This window comes from Pyrus communis, chromosome 7 (assembly GCF_963583255.1).
Source record: "Pyrus communis chromosome 7, drPyrComm1.1, whole genome shotgun sequence".
NCBI classification, from domain to species: Eukaryota; Viridiplantae; Streptophyta; class Magnoliopsida; order Rosales; family Rosaceae; genus Pyrus; species Pyrus communis.
Window position 1 is genome coordinate 22699629 of NC_084809.1, and position 22653 is coordinate 22722281.

Below are 22653 nucleotides of genomic sequence, written 5' to 3' on the forward strand. Positions count from 1 at the left end.
AAAGGATTACCGTTTGCTACTTTCCATCACCTCCTGTCCAAGCTTGGATCAATCGACCCGTTTGATCCAGCTTGAGGGGGAGTATTGGAAGAAGATCGGGAAGAAGATCTACTTTCTGTCAATTACCCTAACCAGCATGGATGTGTGCATGGGGTGCTGTCATTTACCCTAGCCGGTAGGTAGCATAGATGTGTGCATGGGGTGTTGTTTAACAACTTGAAGTATGGCTGTCATTCTCACTAATTCAAGGGATTTGTTGATCTTGCTTTAGTTGTTATGTGATTAGGCGTAAATCAAGGAAGGAAGATTGTTTCTTGTTCCTTGTTCCTTGTTTTTCTCTTCTTCCCAAGTTCATATATATGAGCTATCTTTGTACTTTGTTTCAATATAATAGAAAATACACCTTCAAAACTCAATAAAGGTCCAAGCAATCGTACACAAACATAATGTAACCAGTCTTCTCTCCAGGCTAATATTTCTTCCCCTAAAAGGAAAAACAAATGGAAGAGGAAAATAACACACAAACATGCAATCGCACACTCCCGGAAAAACTTAACACGCCAGCCAAAAGATGGGGATTCGGTTTTGGTAGAGAGTCTTGATCAGCTAGCCCTGTAGAAATATATATTAAGTTGACGATTACAAATAAACACATAAACTGTTCAATATGAAATCTGACTGAACAACTATGAATAAGATGAATAAATCAGACTTTTAAATTTGAAGGATCAAGCTTCAGAAAAGCTGAAAAATGGAGAGTGAAATTAATAGATGCTTAATTAGTGAATGAAGTACTTAGGGTTTGATCACGATTACTCTCCTTCGAATCACTTAGCTTCAGTATGTCATCAGTTTCCTCTACTATTTCTAGTCTTTCTGGTCTTGGATTTCTTTGGAGTAACCCAGCAGGAGTAATCTTTAACTTGATTAGCTGGCAGTCCTCGACATGCAAAGTTTCTAAGGATGGGACTTCGAAAACATAATTTCCCGTGCAAAATCCTTGCAAACTTGGTAGATCAGAAAGTTTCAAATCTTGCAAGCAACTGAGAGTAATCTCGTTTTCTAGATCTTCTTCGTTGCTCGCTACTATTTCTACCATCCTTTCACACGACTTAACTTCCAACTTCTGGAGTTATCGCAAATTCTTAGCCACAGAATAAGGTATTAAGTATTGCAGTCCGTGACAAGTCCCTGTGTACAAAGTGACTAGATTCTGAAAGGACATTAAAGCTGAAGTTAGTTTCTCTAATTTGCCACATCCGATCAGGCATAGATCTTCCAAGTTTGGAAAAACAGGGCCCCCTGGTTGGGAGTTTTCCTTTCCTTTACACGTGGGAGGGTCTCAACTTCAAGTATGTCCCCTCTACTACTTCCTTGGTGGTCATGGACAAATAATTCTTTCCAAGGAGCAAAGAGCACCCGAAGCTTTTCAATATTCTGTAAATTCTGAAAGAAAACATCTGACTTGGGATGTGAAGTAGCAAAATAAATTGATTTTACTTTGCTCACCAACTCTGCCAAGAGTGGACCATATGGTTCATACCAAATCTCCGTGTTCTCGTCCAACATCAAGTATTCCAACTTGAGGAATGACTTGCCCTGAAATATTATCAACAGTAACGGCATGCTTTAAAATAATTTGAAAAATTAGACACCACATAATAACTTTAATATTAAAAACTTAATAAATGTATTTACTTGATGGTGTATGTTTAACTAGTATGTCAAAATCACATAAAATTTTGAATATCAAAAGAATTGTGTACAAGTATGGTTACCTTCTTAATTAAAAAGAAAGGTTGTTTCATTGGTCTTCGGTGGCCAAACTCAAGTTTGTTTTGATATGTTGAAAATTCGGAAGCAAAAATCTCCACACTGGCACGTTTCTTGAAATTTAATTCTTTAAGTGATGGCCAATTAGAAACATGTAGCCTTAGATAGAAACTCCGAAGTTGGGGCAGATTTTCAAATATCACGGTTTCTACTTTAGGGAACTTAAACTCCTCATATGTCGTTTGTGGTCCTTCGTCCTTCACAACAACTTCCTCCATTAAACCACAATTCTTAACCTTCAACTTGCTTAGTTGCTTAAGATCTTTGGACACTGATGCTAGAAAGATATTTTTCAAACTGTCACATGAGTCTATCTTCATTGAATTTAGATTTGGGCACTTAAAGCCGTTCAACTGAGTGGTAGATAATGTTTCATATACCATTTGTAGTGAGTGACTGATCTATTTTTAAGGACTCTAGAGCTTTCAATCTTCCCATGATACTTGGCCCAAAGATATTAATTAGACTCAGGCATCTACGAACACCAATTTCTCTGAGCCTGACAAAAGAGTGTGGATCAAGTTGGTTGTGGAATATTTTCTTCAACTTAGGTAAGTCCCATACGAACAATTGCTCCAAGCTAGGAAATCCTACCTGTCGTATATTCATTTTAGGACTCAAAACTGGGACTCATGCATAAATTGGAAATAAAAGGATAAAGAAAAGAAGTGAAGGTATAATTCACCTTTTCATCAAAGAGCTCAAAATTCTCCTCCGACTCAATCTCTCGTTTTTCTTTGTTGATTGCAATATTTTCACTCTTCGCATTAAAGATGAATGTCTTCAGTTTAGGACAATCGTCTAGATCCAAATAATCCAAAGACGGAAATTTAATGCAACTTCTTGAGCTGAATTTAGCGAGGTTTGGAAGGTGCTGTAGTTCTAGATGGTTTAGCTTACATAACATGTCATTTGTATTTTCCTCATTTTTTCCCACTACCTCTTTCAGGGATTGACAATTAAATATTTTGAGATTTGTGAGTTGTCCGAGACATTTAGCTATGGAACTTGAAGCCAAGAATCTTAAATTATCACATTGATGCTCAATCAAGGTTGTTAAGTTGGGCATCGAAACTTGCATAGTACAAAGCAAAATTCATGTTTATTTTAGGAAATTACAATTGTTGTTAGCAATAATGCTTAAAATATGTAGATAGAAATTAAAGGTCATATATTAAAAAAGTACGCAACTGGGCTACTAGACAACCGTATGTCTTTGTACTTTCCTTAATTAGCAAAAAGACAAATTGGAGTAAAAAACTACCTGAAAAGAGAAATATAGGGCCAAAATTATGTTAACTTAATTCCAAATTTAAACTATTTTAATTGATACCAAAACACATTGTTGTGAAACTTTAGTGGCAAGTGATGAATTTTTTTAGTGGTTAGGGTCTAGTTCAAATTTTCTACATTTAAAGTATGTGTGGCCTTTCTATAACATGTCCCATTACTTGACACCCGTCCACAAAGTTACCCTAACATAACCGTGTCAAACCCTAACATAACCCTGTCAACTCCCAATAAAATTAAATAAAAATAAAAACAAAAGTAAGAAAAAAGAAGTCCCTTGCCTCCTTGTCTCTCTCTCTCGATTTTTTAGTGTGACTGGAACATGGAGTGGTACACCACGTATCACTATACAAATTATGAGATATGTGTGTTAAAAAGTTAATAACTTAAAAAATAAAATTTCTCACCACTTATATAAAAACATGTGGTATACCACCTGTATTCTAGTCACAATATAAAATTTCTCTAGAGGAGAAATATTTTCTTGTGCCCGTAACACAACTGTTACACCACATGTTATTATATGAGTGGGGAAAATTTTATTTTTATGTTATTAATTTGTTAACACAAGAATCTCACTAGTTGTATAAAAATACATGGTGTATCACTCCGCTTTCCGTCTCTCGTGAGGAAGGGAGGACAGTGATTGGTGGGTTGGGAAGGAAGGAGAATGGAAAAAAAAAATCTTAATATCAATAATTGTATGGTTTTGGCTTATTGAAAAAATAAATCTTAATATCTATAATTGGTGCTGGTCCATGAAAGATTTTTGGCGGAAAGACATGTCAAAAAAATCTTAAACATATGTATTATTTTCTTATTGGAAAAAACAAATTATATGGTTGAAACTCAAAGAAGAAAACTATATCTTGAAACAATCATGCAAAATGGAAAAAAAAAAACAAAGAACGTACCTCGCCATTACTGAACAATTTCGGTGGTCCACCAACTTCATCCTCCAAAACGATTTTGTCGGCTTCAGTATCAATCGTTTGCTTGCCTTTTATTGAGATTTGAAGGTTTATTTTCTATTATGAAGAAACAAAATACAAAGATAGCTCATATATATGAGCGTGGGAAGAAGAGAAAAACAAGGAACAAAAAACAATCTTCCTTCCTTGATTTACGCCTAATCACCTAACAATTAAAGCAAGGGCAACAACTAGGCTAACAAGTAAAGTAAGATTAGCAATCCCTTGAATTAGTGAGAATGACAACCATACTCAAGTTGTTAGATAGCACCCCATGCATACACCCATGCTACCTACCAGCTAGGGTAAATGACAGATGACTAGACTAGATCTTCTTCCAATACTCCTCTTCAAGTTGGATCAAACGGGTCGATTGATCCAAGCTTGGACAAGAGGTGATGGAAAGTAGCAAACGGTAATACTTTGGTGAAGATATTTGCAAGTTGATCATGACTACAAATGAAGTGTGTATTAATCATCTTGGACTGCACTTGATTTCGAACATAGTGGTAGTCAACTTTAATGTGTTTAGTTCGCTCATGGAAGACAGGATTTAATGCTATGTGCATCACAGCTTGATTATCATAGTAGAGAGACACAGGTTGCTGATGAGGAAACCCCAAGTCCAATAACTGATTTTTGAGCCAAATAAGTTCACAAGCAGTCGAAGCCATAGCATGGTATTCTGCTTCTGCACTAGAGCGTGCAATCACGCTTTGTTTCTTGCTCTTCCAGGTGACAAGGTTACCTTCTACGAAGGTGCAGAAACCAGTGATAGACTTGCGATCGAGAGCGTTCCCCGCCCAATCTGCAACTGTATATCCTAAGATATGAGTGTGATTATTGTTGCATATGAGAATCCTTCTACCAATGGAGCCTTTCAGATATCGAAGCACACGATGAACAATCTTCATGTGATTCATGCTTGGAGCATGCATAAACTGGCTAACAAGACTCACGGCATATGCTATATCAGGACAAGTGATAGTTAAATAAATGAGTTTGCTGACCAATCTCTGATAGTACTCAATATTGGGAATGAGATCACCGTGAGATTGCAGCTTCAAGTTACTATTCAAAGGTGTGCGAGCAGGTTTACAATCTGTCATGTTGGCCTCATGAAGAAGATCAATAACATACTTGCGCTGATTTAGAAAACCTTTGTGAAAGTGTGCCATCTCGATCCCTAGAAAATATTTAAGAATGCCGAGATCCTTGATAGCAAACTTGTGATTGAGATATTATTTAAGAGCACTAATCTCTGACATATTATCGCATGTCATAATGAGATCATCAACGTAAATAAGCACCACAAGTTGACCCGATGTGCTTGATCGCACAAATAAGGAAGAATCAGCATTGCTCCGACAAAAACCAACTTTTTCTAGAACATGACTGAGCTTGGCATACCATGCACGTGGACTTTGCTTGAGACCATAAATGGATTTATGAAGTTTGCACACCATTTCTGGATTGTTTGATTGAGGATGACCTGGAGCCAGTTTCATGAAAACTTCTTCTTTAAGCTTACCATGCAGAAAAGCATTTTTAACATCCATTTGAAAAAGAGGCCATGCATTGTTAATGGCAACAGATAACAGCACCCTCACAGTGTTCATCTTTACCACGGGAGCAAATGTCTCCTTGTAATCCACTCCATAGGTTTGAGTAAATCCTCGAGTAACCAAACGAGCCTTGTTCATTTCAATCGTGCCATCTAAAGGGAACTTGGTCTTGTATACCCAACAACTTCCCACAACCTTCTTTCCTTTGGGAAGTTTCACTATAGTCCAGGTTTTGTTTTCATGAAGAGCTTGAAGCTCTTCTGCCTTAGCAGCTCTCCACTCACTATGTAGATTAGCTTCTTGAAAGCTTTATGGTTCATAGGTTTCAGTAATTGCACTGAGAGATGCAGCAAAGGAGGATGAAACTTTGTTGTAATTAATAGCAGAAGTCAAGGGATACTTGGCATTGTAAGTTACATAATCATGTAACTTGGATGAAAGTTTCCTCTCACGGGGAGGTTTTTAACGAACTGTGGGAGATTGAGTTGCTGGCAATTAAGCAATTTCATGGTTGGAAGGACTACTTGAGGGTTTTGATGAGATACTTCTTTAGGGACCACAGGGGGAGAATTCTGCAGGTTGCGAGAATCAACCTCATTCAATACCTGGTCCCTTGAAATATCTGTTGTATCCTCTTCACTTGGATATGGTATTGGGAACAAATCAAGCAAATTCTCTCCCTCTCTAGAATAGTCCAGAGGTTGAGTGAAGTAAGACATGGTTTCTTCAAATTTCACATCTCTTGAAACAACTATTTTCCTAGTTGTTGGATTGTAGCATTTGTAACCCTTTTGAGTGGATGAATAGTCTAGGAAAACATATTTGGCAGCCCTTGGATCTAGTTTGTCATGATTTGGTGCTTAAATGTGAATGAAACATGTACATCCAAAAACTCTCAAATGGGATAGATTGATTTGTCTATCTTTCAAGACCTCATAAGGTGATTTAGTTCAATATCTTACTAGGAAATCTATTGATGAGATATGCAGTAGTAGGAACACCTTGGGACCAAAATTTTTTAGACACATTCGAGTGAAACATAAGAGCTCTTACTAGGAAATCTATTGATGAGATATGCAGCAGTAAGAACACCTTGGGACCAAAATCTATTGATGAAAATTTCTGCAATCTTTCGATCCATAGAATTGAGTAGCCATGACATGACCAACTGGTCATTGCACAACTAATCATTGTAATCTGATGAAGACACAACAAGCGCTAGAATAACACCATTAACATAACCAAGTTTCGATCGTCTTCCCAAGGCAAGAGTGGCTGCTCTCTCCCAGGGAAGATAATTGAACTCATTTAGTAAAACAGAACTGAGACGTTGATTTGGGTTGACATCAACATCTAAATGAAATGAAGATGGCGCAACATGCGAGCTAATTTCTTCGCCATGCACTGAACTCTCCTTAGCCATGATAAAGAATCAGGAAAAGCTCACATATCTCTTAAGAAACTACTCAGAAGCAGGTCGATTAGGATCACTGCTATGCCATGATAAAGAATCAGGAAAAGCTTACATATCTCTCAAGAAACTACTCAGAAGCAGGTCGATTAGGATCACTGCTCTGATACCATATTGAGATTTGAAGGTGTCTTTTCTATTATGAAGAAACAAAGTACAAAGATAGCTCATATATATGAGCATGGGAAGAAGAGAAAAACAAGGAACAAAAAACAATCTTCCTTCCTTGATTTATGCCTAATCACCTAACAACTAAAGTAAGGACAGCAACTAGGCTAACAACTAAAGCAAGATCAGGAATCCCTTGAATTAGTGAGAATGACAGCTATACTCAAGTTGTTAGATAGCACCCCATGCATACACCCATGCTACCTGCCAGCTAGGGTAAATGACAGATGACTAGACTAGATCTTCTTCCAATACCTTTGGAAGAGAAACCAATAAGCTTTGGTAAATCCTACAGTGTCAAAGATTTTAACTTTTGGAAAGGCCCGCCTATGAGTTGCCCACAACATACGCTTTCCAAACTCACAAGGTTGCAAAAACATAGAGATTCTAGGTTAGGGAAGGCATTATCAGAATAACTCCAACTGATGGAGTTAATGACATATGTAACTTTGTCGTTGTACAAATGCTCACATCTCTTTACTAGCAACTTTATACCTTGGTCGAATTAATTCCCCCTAGTGAGCTTGAGTTTTAGCATGTTAGAGGAGGTTGCAAGGATGTCAGGATATTCCCAACAATCACTGATAAGTATGGTGTATCTTTCTAACTTATTGGATAACAAGTTGGTTAAGAGAAGGTTAGCATCTGGAACGTGTATGTCTAATGCAGTTAGTTGAGACAAGTGCTTCAGCTATAAGATGCCAGCATTAGATCTTCTGTCATCGACCAAGCCTTCACCCTCCCACTGTTTAAAGTTTTTTATTCCCATCCTCAAGTCTTCTAGTCTTGTCAAGCTTGATATAACATCAGGTGAGATCAGAACAAGTTCAGGGCAACAGGTCAAATCCAATAATTGTAGGCTACTTAATTGCCCTATTTCTTTAGGTAACTCTTTAACCATTGACTGTTGTAGGCTAAGGACTTTCAAGTTTGTTAGCTGTCCAACAAGAGTTATGTCTTCCAACTCGCACTGATCTAAACACAATGTGTGTAGATGCTTTAGAGATTGAAGAGATGGAGGTAGTGATGGATTATAGATTTTCATTACATCCAACACTTTGACTTCTTTCATTCTGTCAAAAAAATTGCTTGGAATTTCCTGGGAGACGCCAATATTTTCATTCTTCAAATGCAACAAATTTAATTCTGGGCATTCCCAAGGTAGTTTAGGAAGTCTGGGGATTTTGCAAGATTTTAAGGAGATCGTAGTGTACTTTTTAAATAAATCCCCAGAGGGCCATTCTTTCACCTCATCTTCATTTGCGTTTAGAAAGGCCTTTTGATCATCAGATGCAATCCAGATAGCAGCATCTCGAACAAGCTCGTGCATTCTAATAGTTTCGTCGTCATAACTGTCTAGCAATAGGCAATAATGTTTTAGTTTTGCAGCCAGTGCATGCAACGAATTCCATGCATCTTCCACCGTATCAACATTTTTTATTAAACCCAAACCCATACTATACTTGAACAAGTCATTGAGAAGAATTTGACAGGTCCCCCTGGCAATAACTCCACATAGCAAGAATAATGGCCTAAACCCTTCAGTCGATTGCAACTCCACTTTATAGCAAGTTTTGCTTTATCTGCTGATTTTTCCTTGTCAAAGGTTTTGAAGCGCCTCAAGGCATCTTTCCATACCTCTAAACGTTTATCTTCTCTTGAAGCGCCTCATCACATCGTCAGTTACCTGTTTTCCCTATGTCATCTCATGTCGGTGGTAATATGCGTTGACATATACAACTGCTACAACCTAGGCTTCAAAGGCAAATAACGCATGACTTTTTATGGGATCTTCGTCGATCTATTCTGAGATGTCATTTTGAACCTCGACTCATTGCATACAGGGCATTTATCCAACGCTTTATTCTCCTTATAAAACAATATACAATTATTTTTGCAAGCGTGAATTTTTTCATAACCCAATCTAAGGCCATTCAACATCTTTTAAGCGTTTCTATGGTCTTTCAGCAAACAATTATCCTTTGGTAGCTTTCTCTTGAAAACTTCCAAAAAGTAATCAAAACACTGGTTCGACATACGATACTTTATTTTGCCATGCATTAGTTCCACAATAGCTGTGAGAACCAAAAAGCCCTCAAACCCTGGGTATAACTCTTGGTTGTCATTTTTAAATAGTTTTTGATATTGTTCGAATTCTGCACTATCCATTGGTGTAGGCATGTCATCTTCCACTTCCTGATTGGTATTTGTCAACGTAAATGGAAAAACGTCATTTAAGATTTCCATGACTTGTTCATTAGGATACATATTAGGTTTAACATTGCCCACTTTTGTCAAGTTAGAAGATGAAGCATTGTCTAAGGGTTTGTAAGAAAATGGAAAAGGGAAGGTTGCTGAGTAAAATGCAGGTGGTGGCTTAGGGCGAATCGCCGGAAAAAATGCCATGAAAAGCGTCAAAAGAGATTGTAGGAACACCAGGTCAGAGGCCGAGTCGCTATTGAGGAGTCGGGTCTATTGGTTTCTTGGAAGCTAATTGGTCAGCTTCTATCCCCCTTTCTTCTGATTGGTTCCTTTTCAATAAAGTGGGACTTGCTATTTAGCAAGTCGCAAGTTACTATTTATATCAAATTTTCAATGTCCGTAACTTCTTCATTATAGCTCTGATTCACGAACGGCTTTCACCTACGTGCTCGTGGGATCAAGCTCTATTCAAAAATACTAAGAGTGATCCTAAAAGGCCTTCGGATTTAAAATGATTAATTACAAAAATTCCAACTTGTAATTAAGTAATTAAAATTCTAAAATTAACGAAATTAAAATAAAACTAAGAATAGTGTAAATACGAAATATGTAATTAAATAATGAGATTTTGGGGACATAATTTCACAACTAAGTGTAGTCCGATCAGAATTGTTCAATTCCCACGCGTGCATAAGGTCTGACAAAAGGATTCCAAAGGTGTTTCTGACCCTCATGCAGGCAACAAAGCTCCTAACGAACTTTCGTTTAAGATTCACTAAGGATGAATTAGCAATTCTTAATGAGAAGGAAATCCCTTCTTGGTTACAAGTTGCACTATTGAAATCTTCTCACCTAGAATAAGGGCAAGGTGAAAGAACAAACAAAATCAACAAACAAGACAACTCAAACATGTAAGATTGACATTAACAATCTGAAGGCCATTCCAAGTATGATTTGACATTTTCATCCTTAATCTGGTCAATGCATTACTGCAAGTTTGGGGCAAAAGGTGTTCCATGGGTTTAATATTTAATACTTGGTATCGAAGAAAATATGGTATTCCAGATATCACGATGGGAATCTTTATAAACACTAAGTTTGGGAGGTAACGTTTTTTTCGAATCAGCAACACTGATGGGGGTTTTGATGAACTCTGTCCTGAGCTTACAAGCTTACTCGTGTTTCACTGTAGTACTCCTTACTTGAAGTTAGCTTAATTCGGAAAGATTGACAGATTAAACTATATTTCGTGACGAGAAAGCAAAGGATGAAAAGTGCCCAGTATTTTACTCTAATAGGCTTAATGACTTGAGTAAAATAAACTTAGCAGTACATTGCTAAGGCATCTATGTTGACATGCCTGACCCCGATATCCTCCATACACCAGGGTAAGCATGTGTTGGCAGACACCCGAAGGTGACGAAGCAGTATTAGGATGCATGAGAACAACGAATATAAATAAAAGTTATGAATTAAATACAATGAATATGCAACTTAGGAACTTGTTTAGAGTATACAACTAATCCTAGACACTAAAAAGAAATAATATAAAATTGAATGAGCAGAGGAATGGGTCCTACATTGAGAGGACTCGAAGATGCTGATGCGGAAGTGCCTTGAAGCTCGAGATTGTACGCCTCGATTCTAAGTCCTGAGGACAAACATGAGTGAACCAAGTTGATATATATATATATATATAATCCTGAAACAATTATCAACATACTAACCCCAAAGTTTTATGAAACTACATAGCATAATATGTAATAGATTTTCCAAAAACCCTAGCATGCCATAAAACCTTCATAAAACATATATCGTATAGTGTGCTACGTAGTGGTATTGCTTGTGGTACTATATCTCCCAGTCCGAAGCTAATAACTATATCTCCCGGCCCCAAGCCAATAAACAAGTATCTTCGCCCGTAGGCAGAACAGTGACCATTAGATAAGCACAAAAACATTGAACATACTATTTCCAACATAAATACATATATCTCAAAAACATCTTCATAACATATAGTCATCCATCATATATACTACAAAAAAGTGTAAAAACATGTTCATAAATAGTATATAGTCATCCATCATATATACTACAAAGAACATAAGTTTGATAAAGTATGGGATTCCAAAATATTCTCAGTAAAGCATGATAATCATATAATGTAAATCCAATTTCCTTATAAAACGTTTTATAAAACATAACCATTAAATCATGATTTTCATGGCCCAAAGGCCTGGGGTCATTTGGGTTTGGGCTAGGCCTTAAAGGGTTTTGCGTTTGGCTAAGTGGCCAATGGGCCTTAGGTTCAAACGGCCCAAGGCTTGGGTTTAACAGGCCAAAGGCCCGTGTCATCTCAGCCCGAAGGCCTAGGGTCCAAAGGGTTGTAAGGGTTTGGGTCTTGGGGTAAACAAGCCAAAAACCTTAGTTGGCACGGCCTAAGGGCCTAGGTTCATAGGGACTTAGGCTTAGGGTTAAGTGGGTTGGGTCGGATCGACCCTTTTTTTTGTCGGTTGGTCTTGCCAAAGAAGAAAGCTGGAGCTTCCAAGCTCCAGTCAACCCACAACTTAGCAAAAATCAATCAACCCTTATACCAAAATGAAGCTATGAAGAAGAGGATTAGAACTATACCTATCACGAGACCAGTCATAGCCAGAGTTGGCTAGAAAACGGCCTGCAACTTATGGGGTTCGTCGAAAAATATAGAAAATGCTTCCCCGAGTTGTTCTTGCGTTCAAATGTTACTAAGGTTTTCAAAATCACCATAAACCAACCTAAAACATGATCTAAAGGGATCCTAGGAGGCTTACCTTAGTTGCACTGTCAAAAATTTGCCAGTGAGGTGCAAGCACAGTGATTGTGCTCCAGTGCGAGCTTGGAAGAAATGGAAAGTGATCGGGGGAGGGGTAAGGGAGAAAATGATGGTCCAAGGGGTGGTGGTTGTGTGTGAGTATGTAAGTGTGGGTGTGTGTGTGGGAGTGCGTTAGAGAGGAATAGAGAGAGTCGACAGAGGTGGAGGGTGAGAGAAAGAGAAGAGAGAACCAAGAGAGGTGAGGGAGAGAGATAGGATGGTGGGTCGGGGGAACAACCCAAAACTAAGTAAGCCCCTTTGGGCACACCTATTAAGGCATAAACCAATATTTCAAACAATTATCTTCCAACCAAAATGAAATTACAACTTTGCTCCTTTCGTTCTGTAAAAATTCGGGACGGGTTGTTACATATGTCCTTCCAGGAATATATAGGCACAATCCGCCTTGCATCTAGCTTTTTAGCTATGCATCTAGAACTCCAACCAAGGGTTCACAATATAATTCGAAACTCCAAAAGATCAAACCATTGAAAGACAAGCGAGGAGAACTAGCCGAACTTGGCTAGCTCTTAATCAAGCACACAACTCGAAGGCCATTCTAGAAAAGTTATTCTAGAATGATCCACTCATGGTCTGTTGGTGACTACCCATCTTCGAAGTGGAGCGTACTCTTAGAAGTAGTTAGGGGCAATTGGGGACCATGATTAGTCGCAAGAAGGACCGAAATACCCAAAGCCCAAGGAGCATAGTCCAGCAAGCTAGGCTTAAGGCTATTAAAGAGATTACTTGACTCCCAATTAAGAAAACCCTAATTCAAGTCAAACTAGGATATCTTAGACATTAGGCAACATAATCAAGATTCTAAGAGAACTGGGTATCTTATCATAGATTTCCTCCTAGATAGTCTCCCGATTTGATGAAGATTACCTTGCCTACAAAGACTTCCAAGATCCTTATAAATACATAAGCATAGGCATTTATAGGAGACATATCTATCTCTCTCTGAGACTTCTATATACATATTCTCTCTATACCTAACAGAGGCCCGTAGACATGTCCATGGAGAACTCATCTTCTTAACGCCCCGCCATAGGCTATTCGTCAATGATGATTCAAACCATTCTTCCTTAGAACTACACCAGTGGTTTGGTTCTCCTTCCAAGAGATATGTAGGCAATCCTATTGGGAATTAACCACACCCTTAATTAACCTTATTCTCCCCTCACCAAAGATTAGGGGCAATCCCGATGAGTTTGGCCTTCATCCGTGGATGTGAGCAGATTGGTTCCAACATTGAGCTTCGCGCCCAACAACACGCATTAAATCTATCTTCTCTAGTTGGTTCACCTAATCATCACCTAGAAACCACCTCCCAAAAATGTAAAGTGTTGATCTATATGACCAAACACTGAGATGGCTTCACGGAATGAGAACTTTCACTCTACAATAAAAGCTATGCTAACAATAGGAAATCCGACGATTTAAGATTGGGCCACTCAGAATAAAAAACAGCTCCCTCTCCGAGGGCATGGGAGTCCCCGACGACTCTTCTCACTCCATAAAAGGTGACATGGTCTTAGTAATTACATTATTGAGGCACTCCATGGGCATAGTTGGGGGCAATTGTGGGAACCCAGTTTGCATCTTCCTGGAGCAGTGAGTATTCGAACCCACTCTAGGGCTCCGACCTAGAGTGAACTCAGTAACTAATCAATCTACTAGCTAAGGGTGCATCACCTTTGGTGGTTCCTAATACAATCTCGCATGCCTATTTAGGACACAGTGGGTATCAAAGGCACTTTGTGCCAGGTTCAATCACACTCCCCTTTTTTGCGCTAATTGCCCCGTCGCATCCAGACTCTTTAACCTCTGCCACACGGAAGCTCGAGCAAAGCAAATCACATGGGCGACATCACAGGTGATGCACATTGAGGCAGATGGCGCTACCCTTAGGCGGTTGTGTCAGACCGCAGAGACCCTTGAGGTGACAAAGTCAAGTGGCTGAGAGGTAAGCTCCCCCTTTCGCACGGTCCCTCCATGATACCACCGGTCCCCAAGATGGCTCCTTCATCATATATCAATAGCCATCCTGGCTCCTTCAACATAATCACCTCTCAGTACTACGGTCTAGTAGTATTCCTCTTCACTTAAATGTAAGAGGTATTAAGTTCGAAAATGATAACACTATATGCCTAATTTTCTTTCAATCAAAATAATCATTATAGTAAAACCGCAGTGTTTCCATACTACAAATATTATGTATATTTGACCCAATCAATATTAGTTCACCAACTGAATAAAATGAACCACAATCACTTAACTGTGATTTCAATTTTCAATACTCTAATGAACGGAACAAGTAAAAAAATAAATAAATAACTTGGCGAAAGGATTATCGATCTACATGCTAAAGAATTTTCAATTTTCCATGGGCAACTGAAGTCTTTGCATGCTCCAAGCTACACAACGCTTTTTGAGTTCCGCTCAACCCAGAACATGATGGACTGCCTCCTAATGTGACAGCAAAGTAAAGGTAAATGGTGCAGAGGAATGTCAGGAGTGCTAGGGCTGTTAAGAGGAAGCGGTGTCTCTGAAAGAGCGTCGACCAGCTACCCAACTCATTTTGTGAGAATTGCTTTCTAAATGATGCTGACTTCCGAACAGGAGAAGACAAAATGGTGTCATGAACCATTGTATAATATGTACTGACCTTCTTCAGACAACCTGAAATTTGCACAAACGTGTGTTCAAGATGACAGCTAAATCAATTGCTACTGCTAACAATACACTGAATTGACAATGGCCACAAAAGACGTCACACGCAGAGATCAAGGACAGTTAAACAAAGAGATCAAGAGGATATAGTTGAAGATACATGACCATACTAAAAGTATGACTGAGTTTAACAAATTTGTCTTTGGTTATAATCAACAACAGTTGCATTCTGGCTGGATACCATGAAAAGATATGAAGAAGATAACCATACAATTTACAAGTGAAATTCTCCAGCCATTTTTCAGATGAGAAATATGCCAACGAGAAGCATTTCCAACAAATGCAATTAATAACCTCAAACAAGTGAGGGTGTGAGAGAATTATGCTGTACATGATACTCTCCCATACTGTAAATACTTTACCTCTATTGAAGATGGACAGGTACAACTACTGAGAGTTCATTGAGAACCTAATGATAAAAATATTTCATGCTACCCTGGTTGTTACTGCAATATTCCAGAACTTGACACTTCATCTTTGACAACCCAAAGGCAGTGCAGAAGAAGAACCATTATGAAGCAAGCAATTCTGATAGCATTAAAATGAACTTGCAATACAAAGACAATGTGTGCTTTCATTTACCAGAGATACATCATGATTAACAACAGCTGACCTCAATTTAATAACAGAAAACAAACAATTCCACCTTGAAGTTTAGAATGCGCTTCATATCTCAAAAGACAACAACATAATGAGAGGCAGACATGAACAGATGACTTTACAATGAAATATGCATAATAATCAAGAGCCATCAACTTTCTACTGGGCTAAAGCAGCCTAACCACGTCACTGAGGTTAACAAAAGATTCCCAGAAACAAGCATTAAAACTAATACTAGATCAGATGGGTGACAGTGAATTAGAAGACAACAAAAGAGCCTACTGGCTCAATAACATACTAAGCTCATGCATTAGCAAATAATAAATACCGGTTTTCCTTGAACAGGAAAAATGCACGAGAACCATGCTTCTTGAAAAGGAATTAGAAAGAAAGCTAACGTCTGTAGAAATGTCTTTGCATGCGTTTCAACCTATTGCAACGTGTAAGGAAACACAACACTTGCAAAACCATACTGACTTACATATCTACAAAAGGGAATCTTTGAAGGAGCATTGCATGTAGAAAATGACATAGGCTTGACATCAATCTAATTCACCAACTCAAGAATTACCAACAGCAGATCATGCCCCATTCCCAACAGCAGATCCCCATTCCCAACAGCAGATCATGCCCCAAAAACATGGAAGTGGCAGCAGCATTACCAGTGATCTGAAGGGCATTAATCTAATTCACCAACTCAAGAATTGACCTCCCACCTAATGTTAATTATGTTATTATCTCCAAGGAGCTAAATCCAGATCCTTTTTCGCTTTCACGATGCAATTACAACAACGCCTCAGACGGAAAAACCACTTGACATTTACAATCAAGAATCTCTAAATCAAACCCACAACCCCAAATCACGTCGTTCTCACAAAACCCACATCCACAAAAACTCTAATTGAAAGAAAAACAACCATCAATTTAAAAAGCAAACCAAAGAAAACCCAGGTAAGCAGGAGCTCAGATCCGAAGGAAATGAGAAGGAAAAGACGAGGCAGACTTACAGATGATTGGATCACAAATTTTCTTTTTCTTTTATTTTTGTTGCCGTTTCTGTTGGGTCTCCTGAGTCGTCGTCGTCGTCGTCGTCGACTTCTCCCTTTTATTGTGCCAAGGGATCAGAAGCGATGAGAGAGAGAGAGAGAGTGGCCGTCCCGTCCACGGTGTTTTGACCACACAAACAGAAGGTGTTCTAGCGCCTTTTATCCGCGCTCAAGGGCCGTTTTTTAGAGCATTTCCACCCATAAAAAAATCCGTCAACATTCAGCACATTTAGGCTTGGTTTGATACTGAAGTAATTCTGAAAAAAGTTGGTATCAAAAAAAGTTGGGAGCTGTTTTTGTGTTTGGTAAACATTCAGCTTTAGCTTTTTTTTCACAGTTTTGGGTGAAAAAAAGCCAAAAACAAGAAGCTGCAAAACCTAGCTTTGAAAAACCCGTTTTTTTTCACATCTGTTTTACATAAAAGTTTACCAAACACTATAATACAGCTTTTTTTTTTTTTTTTTCAAAAGCACTTTTACAAAAAGGTTTACCAAACACTCTACTGCTTTATTTCACAGCTGCTTATTCTCACAGCACAGCAGAAGCAACTTTTTTTCAAAGCACAGCAATACCAAACCAGCCCTTAGACCTGGTTTGGTACTGAGGTGATTCTGAAAAAAACTGGTTTCAAAAAAAGCTGGGAGCTGTTTTTGTGTTTGGTAAACATTCAGTTTCAGCTTTTTTTCACAGTTTTGGGTGAAAAAAAGCCAAAAACAAGAAGCTGCAAAAACCCAGCTTTGAAAAATCGGCTTTTTTTCACATCTGTTTTACATAAAAGTTTACCAAATACTATAATACTGTTTTTTTTTTTCAAAAGCACTTTTACAAAAAAGTTTACCAAACACTCTGCTGCTTTATTTCACAGCTTCTTATTCTCACAGCACAACAGAATCAGCTTTTTTTCAAAGCACAACAATACCAAACCTGCCCTTAATCCACTCAATGAATAATGATAGGCTTCAATGAACAGTAATAGACCAAATGCATCTCCATCCCTAAAAAAATAGCCTAATCAATTTTATTAAAATATTATTATTTTTATTATAAAATAATAAAAAAAATTTATTTTTAATTTCTAACGAGCAAGTAAACATTGAGCAACTATTTTGCTTTCTCATCTGCTTTCCATGGCTGCAACTGTTTTGCTCTCTTTCTCTTTAGATCCACAACAGTACCACCACTACCGCTGCCATCTCTTCTTCCCCACCCACCACTTCAAACCCCACCAAAACCTTCCCCTCACTCCCTCTACCTCCTTAACTATTCTCCCCAAGTATCCACTTTCTACTTTCCCCAAATTAGACTGTTTTGTCTTCAAATCCTTCGCCGAGTCGTTCGCGGAGTGGATGCTTTTGCCTTTTGGGTATGTGTCTGTGCTGGGCTACTTGGTCAAGCAGTACTTGTTTGAAAGAATGAAGCTTCTTCCCAACACCGCCACACTCATCGCGTTTTATAGAAGAAGAAGAAGAAAAGAAGAGGACTAGGCTATTTTTTAATATTAGAATTTCATCTTGGTGACGTCATACGGGCCGGTCCATGGCTCTATTGATTTTGGGCTGGCCTGGAGATCAGCTTGGGCTGGGTGCCAGCCTATTTGCTGGGCTGGAGTGGAATGGCTAGGTGCCGGGCCAATAATTTGGCTGGGTGCTGGCCTATTTGTTCCTCAGTAGAACTGCTCTTAATATCCTAGTCTAGACAGGCGCATAGCGCGCAGGCGTTAGTGCGTTTTCCTTCCTTTCATTGTTGTCGCTTTTGCTTAGGGTGGTACTATCACACGTCTTTTTTACCTCTTATATATTTTCTCATAATTTATGTTTATTAGTTTTCTTTAATTCATTCGAAAATTGAGAAAACTATGAAAGATAAGAACTAGTATATGGATAGCATTGAAGATTTTATCGTATATAAAAATATGACACTCATATGAAGAAGTGAAAAGATCCACTCAAAAGTTGCTAGTACTCCCTTTTTCTTTATTATATGCAAAAACCCAAAAGGAGAATCAAACCTAGACCGTTATGATAGAGCAAAGATTTTTAACCAATTGGAACTACAAACTCTTTGTTATCTCATTTCCTTGAATAAATGAAAGATATATTGAGTTATATGGACATTTTTTCCATTATAAGCACAAACCGAACAGGGAAACTAAGCAAAGAACCTATTATGTAAAAACACATACTGTAATCACTTAAAGCTACCTGTCCTTTATTATATAATAGTATTGAAAATATTGAAAAACAGAAGATTTTTTCTTTTTGATGCCAAATTCTAATATAATAATTATATCGTATTGCTTATTATGTACATGCTAAAGAACTTTCAATTTTCCATGGGCAACTGAAGTCTTTGCATGCTCCAAGCTACACAACGCTTTTTGAGTTCCGCTCAACCCAGAACATGATGGACTGCCTCCTAATGTGACAGCAAAGTAAAGGTAAATGGTGCAGAGGAATGTCAGGAGTGCTAGGGCTGTTAAGAGGAAGCGGTGTCTCTGAAAGAGTGTCGACCAGCTACCCAACTCATTTTGTGAGAATTGCTTTCTAAATGATGCTGACTTCCGAACAGGAGAAGACAAAATGGTGTCAAGAACCATTGTATAATATGTACTGACCTTCTTCAGACAACCTGAAATTTGCACAAACGTGTGTTCAAGATGACAGCTAAATCAATTGCTACTGCTAACAATACACTGAATTGACAATGGCCACAAAAGACGTCACACGCAGAGATCAAGGACAGTTAAACAAAGAGATCAAGAGGATATAGTTGAAGATACATGACCATACTAAAAGTATGACTGAGTTTAACAAATTTGTCTTTGGTTATAATCAACAACAGTTGCATTCTGGCTGGATACCATGAAAAGATATGAAGAAGATAACCATACAATTTACAAGTGAAATTCTCCAGCCATTTTTCAGATGAGAAATATGCCAACGAGAAGCATTTCCAACAAATGCAATTAATACCCTCAAACAAGTGAGGGTGTGAGAGAATTATGCTGTTCATGATACTCTCCCATACTGTAAATACTTTACCTCTATTGAAGATGGACAGGTACAACTACTGAGAGTTCATTGAGAACCTAATGATAAAAATATTTCATGCTACCCTGGTTGTTACTGCAATATTCCAGAACTTGACACTTCATCTTTGACAACCCAAAGGCAGTGCAGAAGAAGAACCATTACGAAGCAAGCAATTCTGATAGCATTAAACTGAACTTGCAATACAAAGACAATGTGTGCTTTCATTCACCAGAGATACATCATGATTAACAGCAGCTGACCTCAATTTAATAACAGAAAACAAACAATTCCACCTTGAAGTTTAGAATGCGCTTCATATCTCAAAAGACAACAACATAATGAGAGGCAGACATGAACAGATGACTTTAGAAGACAACAAAAGAGCCTACTGGCTCAATAAAATAATAAGCTCATGCATTAGCAAATAATAAATACCGGTTTTCCTTGAACAGGAAAAATGCACGAGAACCATGCTTCTTGAAAAGGAATTAGAAAGAAAGCTAACGTCTGTAGAAATGTCTTTGCATGCGTTTCAGCCTATTGCAACGTGTAAGGAAACACAACACTTGCAAAACCATACTGACTTACATATCTACAAAAGGGAATCTTTGAAGGAGCATTGCATGTAGAAAATGACATAGGCTTGACATCAATCTAATTCACCAACTCAAGAATTACCAACAGCAGATCATGCCCCATTCCCAACAGCAGATCCCCATTCCCAACAGCAGATCATGCCCCAAAAACATGGAAGTGGCAGCAGCATTACCAGTGATCTGAAGGGCATTAATCTAATTCACCAACTCAAGAATTGACCTCCCACCTAATATTAATTATGTTATTATCTCCAAGGAGCTAAATCCAGATCCTTTTTCGCTTTCACGATACAATTACAACAACGCCTCAGACGGAAAAACCACTTGACATTTACAATCAAGAATCTCTAAATCAAACCCACAACCCCAAATCACGTCGTTCTCACAAAACCCACATCCACAAAAACTCTAATTGAAAGAAAAACAACCATCAATTTAAAAAGCAAACCAAAGAAAACCCAGGTAAGCAGGAGCTCAGATCCGAAGGAAATGAGAAGGAAAAGACGAGGCAGACTTACAGATGATTGGATCACAAATTTTCTTTTTCTTTTATTTTTGTTGCCGTTTCTGTTGGGTCTCCTGAGTCGTCGTCGTCGTCGTCGTCGTCGTCGACTTCTCCCTTTTATTGTGCCAAGGGATCAGAAGCGATGAGAGAGAGAGAGAGTGGCCGTCCCGTCCACGGTGTTTTGACCACACAAATAGATCAAACAATAAACGACAAACGACACAAACAGAAGGTGTTTTAGCGCCTTTTCTCCGCGCTCAAGGGCCGTTTTTTAGAGCATTTCCACCCATAAAAAAATACGTCAACATTCAGCACATTTAATCCACTCAATGAATAATGATAGACTTCAATGAACAGTATTAGACCAAATGCATCTCCATTTCTAAAATGATAGCTTAATCAATTTTATTAAAATATTATTATTTTTATTATAAAATAATAAAAAAAATAATTTTATTTTTAATTTCTAAGGAGCAAATAAACATTGAGCAACTATTTTGCTTCCTCATCTGCTTTCCATGGCTGCAACTGTTTCTCTCTCTTTCTCTTTAGATCCACAGCAGTACCACCACCACCACTGCCATCTCTTCTCCCCCACCCACCACTTCAAACCCCACCAAAACCTTCCCCTCACTCCCTCTACCTCCTTAACTATTCTCCCCAAGTACCCACTTTCTACTTTCCCCAAATTAGACTATTTCGCCTTCAAATCCTTCACCGAGTCGTTCGCGGAGTGGATGCTTTTGCCTTTTGGGTATGTGTCTGTGCTGGGCTACTTGGTCAAGCAGTACTTGTTTGAAAGAATGAAGCTTCTTCCCAACACCGCCACACTCATCACGTTTTACAAAAGAAGAAGAAAAGAAGAGGACTAGGCTATTTTTTAATATTAGAATTTCATCTTGGTGACGTCATACGGGCCGGTCCATGACTCTATTGATTTTGGGCTGGCCTGGAGATCAGCTTGGGCTGGGTGCCAGCCTATTTGCTGGGCTGGAGTGGAATGGCTAGGTGCCGGGCCAATAATTTGGCTGGGTGCTGGCCTATTTGTTCCTCGGTAGAATTGCTCTTAATATCCTAGTCTAGACAGGCGCGTAGGCGTTAGTGCGTTTTCCTTCCTTTCATTGCTATCGCTTTTGCTTAGGGTGGTACTATCACATGTCTTTTTTACCTCTTATATAGCGCGTAGGCGTTAGTGCGTTTTCCTTCCTTTCATTGCTATCGCTTTTGCTTAGGGTGGTACTATCACATGTCTTTTTTACCTCTTATATATTTTCTCATAATTTATGTTTATTAGTTTTCTTTAATTCATTCGAAAATTGGGAAAACTATGAAAGATAAGAACTAGTATATGGATAGCATTGAAGATTTTATCGTAAATAAAAATATGACACTCATATGAAGAAGTGAAAAGATCCACTCAAAAGTTGCTAGTACTCCCTTTTTCTTTAATATATGCAAAAACCCAAAAGGAGAATCAAACCTAGACCGTTATGATTGAGTAAAGATTTTTAACCAATTGGAACTACAAACTCTTTGTTATCTCATTTCCTTGAATAAATGAAAGATATATTGAGTTATATGGACATTTTTTCCATTATAAGCACAAACCGAACAGGGAAACTAAGCAAAGAACCTATTATGTAAAAACACATACTGTAATCACTTAAAGCTACCTGTCCTTTATTATATAATAGTATTGAAAATATTGAAAAACAGAAGATTTTTTCTTTTTGATGCCAAATTCTAATATAATAATTATGTCGTATTACTTACTATGTACTTTTTGA

General features: G+C 38.2%; 2 protein-coding genes and 1 pseudogene across 3 annotated transcripts; all 3 read right to left on the bottom strand.

The window, feature by feature from the left end:
- Window positions 1–293: 293 nt before the first annotated feature.
- On the bottom strand, window positions 294–9704 carry LOC137740679 (disease resistance protein At4g27190-like; annotated as a pseudogene).
- Window positions 9705–14505: 4801 nt separating this feature from the next.
- Window positions 14506–16836, bottom strand: LOC137740010 (uncharacterized). Its single transcript, XM_068479793.1, has 2 exons — window positions 16695–16836; window positions 14506–15036 (listed from the first exon to the last, which is right to left on the bottom strand). Exon 2 carries the CDS (start codon window positions 15002–15004, stop codon window positions 14720–14722), a length of 285 nt encoding a protein of 94 aa, XP_068335894.1. The 5' UTR covers window positions 15005–15036; window positions 16695–16836; the 3' UTR covers window positions 14506–14719.
- Window positions 16837–18830: 1994 nt separating this feature from the next.
- Window positions 18831–21074, bottom strand: LOC137740999 (uncharacterized). Of its 2 annotated transcripts, none has more exons than XM_068480807.1 (2): window positions 20354–20844; window positions 18831–19361 (listed from the first exon to the last, which is right to left on the bottom strand). In XM_068480807.1, the coding sequence occupies exon 2, from the start codon at window positions 19327–19329 to the stop codon at window positions 19045–19047; it is 285 nt and encodes a 94-aa protein (XP_068336908.1). In that variant the 5' UTR covers window positions 19330–19361; window positions 20354–20844; the 3' UTR covers window positions 18831–19044. The 2 variants fall into 2 exon arrangements, with proteins under 2 accessions (XP_068336908.1, XP_068336907.1); XM_068480806.1 differs by lacking the exon at window positions 20354–20844 and adding an exon at window positions 20880–21074 and having other exon boundaries at window positions 18836–19361.
- Window positions 21075–22653: the final 1579 nt, after the last annotated feature.

Excerpts from the sequence above, each read along its gene's own strand:
- LOC137740999 (XM_068480807.1), bottom strand. The coding sequence starts at position 19,329 with ATGGTTCTTGACACCATTTTGTCTTCTCCTGTTCGGAAGTCAGCATCA.
- LOC137740010 (XM_068479793.1), bottom strand. The coding sequence starts at position 15,004 with ATGGTTCATGACACCATTTTGTCTTCTCCTGTTCGGAAGTCAGCATCA.